The following is a 13,015-nucleotide window of genomic DNA, read 5'->3' as shown; positions in this document are numbered from 1 at the left end:
TCATTTTTAGTGGGGTTACTTATGTACATCATGCAGCTGTTCTTGTCCTTTTTCCTGCGTGACACTTAATTTTGTTTCTGCATGACATCTCATCTATAAAAGGAATGTTACTGTGTCTAAAAGAAGCAATTATGTGCAATATGATTTCTAAACAGGTCTCCGTAGAACCAAACATCACTTATCTGGAGTGAATCAACAATCAGCCCCCGCACACACATACACAGATACCCAAAACCACTGACTTCGTCCTGGCAGAGCTCAACAGCAATAATTAATTATGCACAAATAACAAAAACTAGTCACTCATTAAACCACAGCAAATAACCTGACAAGTTAATGAGCAGCTTGAAAAAACAGAAATGGAAAAATTGCAGACGGTAACCAAGATTTGGGAAAGTAGGATGAAATCATGCTGTTGAACAATGACAGCTCCCGTTGGTGCTCTGACATCCTGAAACATTGTTTATACCTGCTTATTATTAACATCATGACAGAATCAAACATTTAATTGCTTTCATGAATGTATTACGCAGTATTTGTCACAAGTGGTAAAGTTGCTCAAAAACCTTAGACCAAGCATACCACAATGTCTTTTAGCACCTTCCATGAAGGGAACAACTTTTTAACCCCATCACTTTATCTTTCATAATACCAGCTTCTCCTCTTGCACTCCAAAAAGAATGAACACTCCACCATCAAACTATAAAACTTCTCTTCCCTTCAACCCTTGACTGCTTTCCACTTTCTTTCACTTTTCTAACTGCTCCAAGGAGAACCATCTGCAGCTGATTAACAATATGAATTGAGAGCAACATGACAGCTCATGAATATGTAAACAGGGCTGTGATTCAACATGCACTTCTTTTATTTCCCCTACAACCTTTTGTAATTTTTCTCAGTCGTTCCTTTCATCTCTGCATGCTCACTGCCAGTTACACAGTAACCCCCCCCCCGTGCTGTATGTACTGTGCCTCTCACATGCCGATATCCAGCCATGTAATGAAGGCTGTAAATCAGCACCTCGGACAGCGCTAGGCAGCTCAGAGGGAGAGGTGAGAGTCGCTTTCAGCACCAAGGGGGAGCGGACAGTGACAACCTCTGACGTTCCTATGTATTGGAGCTGCCCTGCATAGTACTGATGACTAAACAGAGTTATTCAGGTTGTTGCCCTGCTAGCTGTGATTCAGACGAAAAGGATGAAGGGGTTGGTGTGTGTGTCAGTGTGTGTGAATGAGGTCCTATCCTGAGATATGCTGCTACTGCAAAAAGACAAAAAGAGAAAGAAAGGGAGAGACTGATGGGGAGAGAGATGGTGAGAGACTGAGAGATGTGTGCTGAGGGGACACTAATCCACCTTTCCATGGGTCCCAACACGGCTTTGTGCACACTACATAGTTTACTATCTATGTGTCACCTCAGAGGGAAATTTGAAGGGACAGTTTGAGAATGACACATTCTGACATTTATTCATAGTTGGTGATGCAATGAGCTACATGCGCACACACTTTTCATCGCATTAGCGTGTGTTCAGGATGTGTGTCAACTTCAGAATGCCATCCAGATGCATACACAAACCTCAGAAAGTAAATCCAACAGAGCTAAAAGAAAGAGGCCCACAGCAATGCTAAAATAATCGTATCAGCTTAACACTTCTGCAGTTTTAAGTCAAGCTTGGTGACCTGCCCTTGATGTTCCCATGCTTACGGTGCCCATAGTTCTTAGCACGATTGTAATTCTTTCCTACAAAAAAAAAAGAGATGACTGCATTAAGTTAAATATTCATGTTCCCAGCGCTAGTCTATTTTTATCATTGAGCCCTCACAGGTAGGAGAAGCAGCATAGTGACTGTTCTCTCATCTGCAACCTGCTTCTCCAGTGCATTCCTTGGAGCCCAGAACTGACAAGAACGGGGAGATTTGTGCATAATGAAGAGTGGGAGAGATGAAAAAGTGAAAATGCCAACTGAGACAAAAGCGGATAAAAGAGGGCAGTGTGAGAGTCTTAAGAGAGGGATATGTGCAGTGATACAACAATCTTTAACATGTAGGAAACAGCATAAAGAAGTGCTGCTGTTTGGATGCTTTTACACCAGCTATTCCAGCTTTATTCTAACTGACTAAGGCTGTGATATGGACACTGTAGTCAAACCAGGGACTTATCGCACTATTGTGAATTAATACAGTTCTATAATGTGCAATGATTGCAGCAACAACAGGTTCAATGTTTTCAACAGGGACTGAGAGGGTTGGTTCTATCCGGTGTCACCCACAGCAGAGCGCTCTGCACTAACCAGCAGTCTACAGGTTCTCTGCTGAAAGCCTGCAGAGACTGGAGAGCGGGCTGAGTAACAGGGATTGGATGGAGGGCTGACTTTGACAGCTGGGGGGCGATGGGATTAGCAGAAATGATGGCTTGGTATCTGTTATTGTGAGTGGTCCTGTGTGTATGTGCATGTGTAAATGTCCATACCACCTGTCCGAAGAGGGCCGTGTGTGATGGGAATATTAACACTTTATACTGTCTGTGCATGAATGCGTATTCATTTATGTGTGTGTGTGTGTGTGTGTGTTAGTGGGAGTGTGTGCATGTGCTGGACGAAGCTGTAATGCCCTTATGCTCACAACCCATCGTACGGAGTGAGCCCATTACTATTCTTGTCGCAACAGCCTTGCAGTAAGAGCAGCAGCAGAGGAGGCAAGCAGGCCAACCACTCTACAATGTAAAACTCACACACACCAGTTCTCTTCACTCCAACCAAGTTGTGTTTATAAACCTACATCGCGCACATTTGATTTTTTTAAGAACTATTTTCTGCTATCTTACTCTTCCTCGGAGCTGTTGCGTGGGCAGAAACAGCACTCTGCCCGCATGTCATGCATCGCCATGTGAACGTCCGTATTTGTACATATCTGCTCATGTGTTCGAGCGACCGCGTGACACATCCCATCACTCACCCTGGCTTTGCGCTCCCCCGTCCCCCTCCTCTGTGTCGGTCAGGTTGTTAAGCATCCCGGCTCCTGTACGGCACTCTTCTTCTGCTGTGGAGCAACGTCACCGATCGAGCTGTCGGCGGCTCTCCCTGCACTCCACGCACTGTGATACAGCCACAGAAATTGCAGGGAAGCAGCGCAGAAAATATGCCGGCCGGATCCACCTCACTCCTCTTCGCTCCGTGCTGCCTGTAGGATGCAACGAAGAGAGGCAGCGGAAGAGAGAGAAGGATTTTTTTCCTCCCCTCTGTAGATCCTCCTCTTGACGTCTCTTCTCTAGCTGGTAAGCGTGACTCTCTCTGTTGCTCTCTCTCTTCAGAAGGAGGAGGAGGAGGGAGGGGAGAAGGGAAGCGGGAAGCTGCAGGAGTTTGGTGGATAATGGAACGCCTCAAAGCAGCATACTTTCTCTTCCTCCCAATTTCCTTTTTTATGGCTCTTTTTCTGCCTTTCTCACTCCTGATCTCAATCTAACTTTACTCCCCTGCTCAAATGTTGCTCTTTCATTGTAAACTGCCAAACTGATTGCATATTTAAGCAGGAGTGTGGTTTCCTCTGTATCTATTTCTCCTCTTTACATCTTTCTTCTCATCACCCTGTCAGACAGAGAGGTGATTGGAGAAGCAGAACTGAAGTGGTTTGAAGAACGGGCACACGGCAGCCTCGCTGCTCTTATGTTTTCTGTCCACAGAGGTGCATTATGCATCAGCTTCTTCTTCTGTCTGCTTCGTAATAAGCTGCCGCAATCACTCCCCACTTTAATGTCAGATGCAAATAGACCCTCTGCTTCTTTCAAGGGATAAACAAGCCCTATCAATGTCATCTGTATGCAGTTATGATAAACAAGAACAGTAATGTACTCAGATTCACACAAGGAAAGACTCAGCCTCAGCGGTAACAACCAGTTTTACAAGATGCTTTATCCTGGACATTTTTTTTCCCTTTAATCCATCCCTCTTTAAAGCGTAAAGACGTTTGGTTCCAGCTGAGAGAGCCTGGATGCCGTGTGGCGGCAGCGAAGCATCCTAGCCTCGCTGTCAATTAGACCAGCCTCATTTTGATTCATGTAGATTCGTTTTGATCTGGTACATCGTGTACTATGAGCAAAAAATCATGCAGCATGAGGATACTGCGCGTGTGTGTTCCAGTGGTTGGGATTCTACGTCATGCATATGAAAACAATTAATCTTAATTCTAGTTGTTGCACAGAGCGGAGTTCAAAGGAAAATATAAGAATATAACTACACGCTCAGCTCAAGTGAATACGTTTATTACCAATGTCTCAAACAATACCGGTTTTGTCAAGGCACAATTACCGTGACAAAGACCCAATACCTTGAGGCGTGGTGATACATTTCTGCACTGTGCTTTGTGTTCCCTCTCGTTTTTCATTAGGACTCACATCAGAGCCAGCAGTTGCCTTGAAACAACAAAACTGATCCTGACAATTTCAATTTTGATATCCAAGGAGAAGGAGCATTTCTGGGTTAACAAAGTGGAAACATTAACTGTTTCCAGTATATCCTGAATGTTTGCATCATGTAGATTATACTAAAATAGATTCAAGCAGCAGTCTGATTGGGAAAATGTGGGGAGCCATCACTTTCTATTTGATTATTTCCTTCAGCTTTCCCATGGACAAGACAGACTTGGATCCACGTTGCTTTTAAGCACTCGGATTGTAAACATGTACACATGCATTATTTACAGCACATGGGCATTTATCACTGTACTAATGGGCACTTTGTGGTGTGGCTGCACCACATGAATGTGCCCCACACACTGAAGTCTGATGGTACTGTACCCACAACCCAGGTAGGCACTCCAGCTGCCCAAAGGAGATGTAACACAGTAATGATCCATGACTCAGTTGACAGTCCGCGTTAGCTGGTGGCTTATCACTTATTCAACAAGAATTGATACATGGAAGGCTACTAAAATGGTTCATTTAAAACCAAATACAGCATATGCTTATGTCTTTCTTGCAGCCCTTAAGTAAAGTCATTTTTTTTTACAAAAAAATCTATCAAAAGCTTTTATTAAACATTTTTGGTTTCCTCAGAGTTTGAGAAATAAAAAAATTTACGGAATGTTGACGGTTCTTTAAAGGAGGCTGTTTTCAAACAATACCAAGGCTTTGCTTAGCCTTTGTGCTACCAACAACCAGCGATTGTTGTCAGTCAATGCCTTTTTCTTGTATTTTAGATATTCAAGTACAACTCCAGCTCCTAATAGTTTGGTATGCTGATTAAAATATAAATGCAAAAGGAATTCAATGATTTTCAAACATCATGAACCAGTATTTTATTCACAGTAGAACATGGAAAGTTCACTATTAAATGTTAAAAACAGAGACATTTTGTCATTTTTTGAAAATAATAACTCATTTTGAATTTGAAGACAGCTACATGTCTAAAAAAGGTTGGGGCAAGCCCATGTTTCCCACTGCATAGCATTCCTTTCCTTTTAACAACAGACTGTGAACGTCTGGGAGTTGCTGGGCCTTCTGGCTGCTGTACAGTCCTGAATCTTCTTCAACATATTTGGTCACGTTTTCAGTTGGTGAAAGGTCAGGACTGCAGTCAGGTCAGACCAGTATCTGGACTCTTCTACTACAAAGCTATGCTGTTGTAATAGATGCAGTATGTGGTTTAGCATTGTCTTGGTGAAGTATGCAAGGCTTTCAGTCTTAGAAACATACATACAATTTTTTTAAGAAAGCTCTACTCTAAACTCACAGATTGATAGCCCATGTGAGTTGACTGACCCAAAACAAGTTGACGTTAGCCAATAGACTGCCAACAAAACTGCAATATTTTCTTGATTTGAGGGGACACAAGGGAGGCAATGAGCCAACTGTAAATTTGAGTGATTTTTTTTTGTTTAACATTGTTAAGCAGTGTTACATCTCGTTTGACAACACTGTCCTTGAAACAGAGCTCCTTCATAGCATACTGAACTCATTGGCAATTCCTAAATCAATACTCAAAATACATTTAATGAAACAAATCAGGTAAAAAAAAGCTGAATGCTAGCAACATAAAACTCTCTAATGGTCCAATCAGTTCTGAAAATTATATATATATACACACACATACTAGATGTCATCTAGATGTCTGATAACCACTATCATGTCTGCCCTAAACACCAAAACAAAAAACTACTTTGCAAAACATCAACATGGAGATGAAATATCTTTAATATTAATATTTTAAAAACAGCAAGCGTCTAACCGCGTAATGAATTGATGCAACATCGTCTAACATAAACTTTGCACCTTTCTGTCACATTAATGGTTCATGAAAACAACATATTGTTTCTCAGGGCAATCGGAAGCAGGAATGTAGAAGGAAAATATCAGACATTTACTGACTGCGGCGGCGCAGGGGGACCTGCTGGCACAGCAGCAGTTTTTTCCCTGACAGAGTGTGAAAGAAACACAAGATTTAAATACCCCAAACTAAAGACAAAGCACCAAACACCTATTGAAGTTCAAAAAGGGATGATTTGCAACAGCAGACCTTAGAACGCGTTTCTAAAGAACTCAAACTTAGGTTAGAAGAGCTGTTAAAATGTCACTTGTGCTTTCATTTCATTCAGTTTTGTAGGTTAGTCACAGCTACAGCTTATCTCTTATTTTGACAAATCCAAGCAGTTAGAAAGTCTAATTAATACAATTCAGATTTTCTGTGGGCAAAATTCTGTGCACACACTGCTGACTCACTCTGGCATCTAAAAGGCCTCTTATTTCTTAAACAGAATGGCTTACTGACAACTTATCAGTATCTTGTGTCCAACCAGAGTCCTGTTATTGGATTAGCACAAACCCTTACAACATCAAGACACTGCCCAAAGGAACTCCTCGGGAACTGGATGGGAGGTTCACCACAACCAGCAACAACAATAAAACAATAAAACTACAGTGGAGGCACCATAAAACAAACTTGGACACACTCATCTGGGTGTGTGTATATGTAAGACTGTAAAACTGTATGCGCTAGTAACCCTGGGGTTTTGCTGTCAACATGCAGTGTTGGAAGAAATAACTCAATGAAAAAGTGAAAATTTTACATGATTGTAGATTTTTTAGCAGAGTGAGATAAAGAGAAAGTTAAAGGTATATTGACAAATACAGTAAAAGGCTTTAATACCTAAGTGTAGATGCATGAGTCACCTTTTCCTGAAGTTGTTCTTGTTATCTGTGCATGATTACATGCGTGTGAGCTGGCATTCAGAGGCGAGTTTTCTGTTCCTGTGTCACATCTTTCTCAGCAGTACTCGTACCAATTAATCACCTTTGAGAGGAATATTTACAAAAAGGTTTTTGAGACAGAAAGGCTAAATTTACATTTTCAAGGGTTTGAAGGCAAGATCATTTAAATGTCATGAACTATGGGCACAACTCTAAACTGGAGCTGACTGGGACAATCTTTGATGATTGATGTTTCACTAAATAAAGCCTTTTATAAGATCTGCTCTGCTTAAAAGCTTAATAATGAAGCAGACCAGCTACTGTTAATGATGACAGGGTCAAAAGAAACTGAATTGTGTTTTAAACAGGACTCGCTGACCTTCAGTGACCGTCTGTCATCAGAAGGATGGAAATTAGAAAGAGGACTAGGATGAGAGTGGAATAAAAAGGAGCGCCCCTTTTGCATGGCAGGGATACACGGTGTACATGGGTAGGAGCATTGAGTTGAAAATGACTCAACAATGACAACTGGAAAGAAATGTAGAAGAGACTACATCCTCCATCAAAACCAGTGTTACATTTGGCAATTTTAACAAAAGCTATCCTGATCCACACCAGTATTTTATGGGTTTTTCTCCACAAAGTTTCATGAAATGCGGCTTGGTAGTTTTTGCAGAATCAGACAACCAGAAAAATAGCAAAGATCACATACCTCCACCAAGGCGAAATTCTCTATATAACTTAGCAAAGCAATAAGCAGGATTTACTGTGCCATATTGAAAAGGACAAAGACTGTACCATCCACAGTGAAGGGCTGTCACTTCTTACATAAATAAGTTTGAATGCCAAGAGTCCATCAAGAAGACCGCAGCTCCTTTCTGAGAGGCTTCCACTCAGCTTCTCACTACATTAAGACGTGGACTGTCAAATTTATCATGGCTCCAGCTCCATCACACGTACCTGAAACCCCTCTCCCGAAACAACACTTTCACAAATGGTGATGCCATTTTCACAGGTGTCAGGAAATAGACCTACTGTGGCAGACTGGCAGACTGTGGCAGACTGGCAGACTGTGGCAGACTGGCAGACTGTGCTCAACGTTGACTTGCTTGGGTGGGTGGCAAGCTGGAAGGTGAGTCCACATATTTGCTGGCGTTGTAAAGCAAAACAGCTGCTTTGTATAAAGTCAACAAATGGCTCATTACTATTTACAAAGTCAAATACAAAGTTTTTCTTAGATTCTTTGGTGTTAATTTTTCCTTCATTTTCTTAGCAAACCATCTTAGCTCCTGTAACTGGGAATTTATCAGGACATGCACAAGGTCAAGCTGACATTAGAATGCCCTCTGCTCGATCACAAAGTACAAAGTTGAGAGCATGCATGTCCCTGACTTCCTCCAAATGAGTCAGCCAACTTACTGATGGCTCTTCAAACCATTACATCACACTGCTAATGCTTTTTGGGGTTGTGTCACACGATGACTGCAGACACAGGAATATCCAGTGCAACACCTACAACAAAATAACTTCACAACACAGGTTGGTTTTTAGCAGCTTGTACCGGACCCCTTACATTGCAGCACTAAACAAAAGTGTGCTGCTTAAGCTGCTTTGGTTATCATAGGATGAGCTAAAGCAAGGACAACCAGTTCCAACCCGCAGTAGCAGCAATGCTGCATTACCTGTGATATCTTGGCCTCCTGCCAAACCGTTATGATCCGTCTAAACACCTTCAGACATGACAAGGGTACACTGCTTTTTATAGCTACCCCCCCGGTTAAAACTTCAACTGGACACACGATACAAGAGACAAAGACACAACTAACCAACGTAATACTCAACAGCACTGAAATATGGTTCGGCCTGCTGCTTTCCATATGTATGTGCAGAAGAAGCATCTTAAACTAAAAAAACATTTTGAGTGAGAAAAAGCAATATACGGTAAACCCTGGCTTGTTATCAGTCAAAACCCTGGCCGCAAGAACACATCAAAACCACCTTTTTGATCACAACTTACTGATGTTTGTTTGATATAAACAAATAACTGGGTTCATTTGGAATTTTTTGTGTGAAGGTAACCATTATTTAGCATTCATAGGTCAAACCTGTAGTGGATGATAACAGGAAGCAGCACAGTCTGAGACATTTTTAGAATGAAATGTGCAAATATCAAAACACCTCCCGTAATGTCGATCTGATGGGCACATAGTGTTGTTACGGAGCCGCGGTGAAACAATTTTGAGCATGCAGTTTGTTAGCACAAGACTCAGGCACTTGTGCAGATGAGATGGGCTTGATTAGATTTTCCACGTGTCTTACTTTCTGTCTCACCTGTTAATCTGATCAGTTTTTGCTCAAGAACCATCTAATATCATCCCACGGCAAACCTGAGGACAAACACAAACCTGATTGCATGCACAAATGCTTCTGCAGGGTTTACTTGCATGAAACTGTGTCAGCAGAGATGAGAACACGAGAATTCCTTTAACTTTGAATTCAGCCCTGGTCTCCTGATAGGTTTTTTCAGCAAGCTGTGGCCAATGATGGATATTATTCAAAGGATTCCACGTGCTGCTGCTCATCATCTCCCAGGAGCTGCCAAATTGTATATAAAATTCACGCCCACTGTTTGAACTATCTTTATTGAACTGACCCCCCTGAAATGTGTCCTTCAGAAACAAATCTAATCATAGCTTTGTCCCTTGTGAAAGGTGGGTTTTGTAATTTGAAAGAACTACAGTACTCTGACCATCATTATATTTTATGTGTTGGAAACGTAAAAGAGAAGGGCAGATATCAATTTTGCACAATTGCCTAAAACTGAGCTTTGATGAAACATAATTATATAACTTATCCCCACAATGTATTGTTCAGAGCCTAAAGCCTCCATGTCAGTGGTGTCAGAGATTTGCTTGTGCTGAAACCTGCAGGGCTGGCAGAAGCCCTTGGTGCTCAGAGGGGCTGTCAAGTAATTAATCTGAGAATAGCCAGGGCAGTCCTCAGGGATGAGCCCCTGCATCCGACAGGGCTTTGATTGCATGACAGACATCTAAAGATGTAAGGAAGATTCTTGTAGCCGAGGAAGGAAGAATGAGGAGATCAAAGTGGTCCAGTGATGTTTCGACACAGCCAGGCGTTTGTTTGCTCTAAACATGTTTTATCTGATAAGGCCTACCAGCCAGCCTCTGAGTGTTATAATAGCCTAATCTTTCCACAGCAACCGCTCTCCATACTGATAAAAGTAGTTAAATGTTTTAGTAAAATCCTCAACACTTTCTATATGCCAGCTCATCATCAATAAAGCATCACGTGGGTATATATGCACACATTGACTAGCATACAACAAAAAATTAAAAAATGCCACAGCGACAGCACCTAGATTCATTTAGGAATTAATAGCTTCATAGAATGAAAAAGATATTTGAATAAAGAAAAAGCTGCATACTGATTAAAACTGATGGACCTCCAGTTTTTCCAGACAAAAAACATGATTGCAACTTTAAAAACGTAAAACAAATAAATGAAAACATGAAAATAAACATTTAAACGTTGCCATCTTGGAGGGGATTGAGATGTACTCTGTATGTTTACTGTGCAGTTTCTTCTGTAATCTTATTACTTTATACCATTTATGTTTGTATTGTTTGCTACAAACATAAACGATATACTGACTGATACACCTGTCAGTACTGTTTTATTAGCATATTTCTCATAAGCCTAGATTAAAAATAGTATCAGATAGAGCCAATATTTACTTAAAAAACTGACCGTAAGAAAACCACAGCAATAAATGTGTGTGTACCCAGAGACATGAGCTTTATAAACAGTGCAGCCAGAGGCTGTGCTAAACCCTAATCCATCATGGATAACTTTGTATAGATAACCCCAACACAAGAAAAAATACCATCCAAACACTCAACAGATAAATGCATGCAGCTCTTTGTTCTTGAAACTCTACACTGCAGATCCTGTAACTGTCTCAATCTTCAGATAATTCTGAAGCCTGAACTACTAATTCAGGTGTAAACCCCTTCCTTTCACACCCATATACAAATTACATGCTGTTCAATATTGACATTTGCTACCAACTCAGATTATTTGCATAAATGACTAGTCAAAATTTAGATAGGGAAAAAACCATGTACTTTAAGCTTTTTATAACTTTTATAACTAGGTGCTTTGTATTTAAACACATATCTAGCAGACATCGAATAGTTCTTATTGTATTGTTATGAAGTAGGGGTACATAATATTGGATTTTTACCCATATCTGATATGCTTATGATTTTTTCACTAGTCATTTTGGTCAATTGCCACCATGATATCAATTTCCAATAATCACACACTTTGTCAAAGCAGAGGACATCTAGCCAGTCCTTTAGTGGAAATAATGGACTCTTACAATTATTCTTAACAAACTGGCTCACTGACAGGTGAAGGCATGAAATATGATGCTTTAAGTGGACAGATTTACCATTCGAAATAAGAAAATGACTTCATCTTACATGTAAAACATGTCATGTATATTTTTTCAAACAAATCTTAAATATAGAGATGTAGGACAGTGGATTTTTGCTGCTGTTTAAAATAACATGTATTTTGTAGATCTATTTAGGTCAGACAAATTAAAAATATTGATATATTCAACTGTTGGAGTTACATAATATTCAGTTCACAATCTCCATCCATCCATCATCTTCCGCTGGTCCGGGGATCGGTTCGCGGGGGCAGCAGCTTGAGCAAAGAGACCCAGACGTCCCTGTCCCCGGCCACTTCCTCCAGCTCTTCTGGGGGGACCCCGAGGCGTTCCCAGGCCAGCCGAGAGACATAGTCTCTCCAACGTGTCCTGGGTCTTCCCCGGGGCCTCCTCCCAGTGGGACGGGCCCGGAACACCTCACCGGGGAGGCGTCCAGGAGGCATTCTCACTAGATGCCCGAGCCACCTCATCTGACTCCTCTCGATGCGGAGGAGCAGCGGTTCTACTCCGAGCCCCTCCCGGATCTCTAAGGGAGAGCCCAGACACCCTGCGGAGGAAACTCATTTCGGCCGCTTGTATTCGCGATCTCGTTCTTTCGGTCACTACCCACAGCTCGTGACCATAGGTGAGGGTAGGAACATAGATTGACCGGTAAATCGAGAGCTTCGCCTTCTGGCTCAGCTCCTTCTTCACCACGACGGGCCGGTGCAGAGCCCGCATCACTGCAGACGCCGCACCGATCCGTCTGTCAATCTCCTGCTCCATTCGTCCCTCACTCGTGAACAAGACCCCGAGATACTTGAACTCCTCCACTTGGGGAAGGATCTCATTCCCGACCCGGAGAGGGCATTCCACCCTTTTCCGGCCGAGGACCATGGTCTCAGATTTGGAGGTGCTGATTCTCATCCCAGCCGCTTCACACTCGGCTGCAAACCGCTCCAGTGAGAGCTGAAGGTCACGGCCTGAGGACGCCAGCAGAACCAAATCGTCTGCAAAAAGCAGAGACCCGATTCTGAGGTCGCCAAACCGGACCCCCTCAACGCCCTGGCTGCGCCTAGAAATTCTGTCCATAAAAATTATGAACAGAATCGGTGACAAAGGGCAGCCCTGACGGAGTCCAACCCTCACAGGAAACATGTCCGACTTACTGCCGGCAATGCGGACCAAACTCTGACACCGGTCATACAGGGACCGAACAGCCTGTATCAAGGAGTCCGGCACTCCATACTCCCGGAGCACCCCCCACAAGAGTCCCCGAGGGACACGGTCGAACGCCTTCTCCAAGTCCACAAAACACATGTAGACCGGTTGGGCGAACTCCCATGCACCCTCCAGGATCCTGCCGAGGGTATAGAGCTG

The 13,015-nt window shown here is 42.4% G+C and overlaps 1 protein-coding gene across 3 annotated transcripts in view; it reads right to left on the bottom strand.

Annotated features, from left to right (window-relative positions):
* slc12a5a (solute carrier family 12 member 5a) overlaps positions 1–13,015 on the bottom strand; it is a 172,293-nt gene that overhangs the window by 100,017 nt on the left and 59,261 nt on the right. The window contains exon 1 of one of the 3 annotated variants that reach the window (XM_075461559.1): positions 2,955–3,281. The exons of the other annotated variants lie outside the window; for them this stretch is intronic. Coding sequence (XP_075317674.1) covers positions 2,955–3,009 — 55 coding nt within the window. The 5' untranslated portion in view covers positions 3,010–3,281. Of the gene's footprint in view, positions 1–2,954; positions 3,282–13,015 lie in introns of those variants that run through there. 3 annotated transcript variants of the gene reach the window in all.

The sequence above is a fragment of the Odontesthes bonariensis genome, chromosome 3 (genome assembly GCF_027942865.1).
Source record: "Odontesthes bonariensis isolate fOdoBon6 chromosome 3, fOdoBon6.hap1, whole genome shotgun sequence".
Taxonomy (NCBI): Eukaryota; Metazoa; Chordata; class Actinopteri; order Atheriniformes; family Atherinopsidae; genus Odontesthes; species Odontesthes bonariensis.
This window is presented reverse-complemented; position numbering and strand designations above follow the sequence as displayed.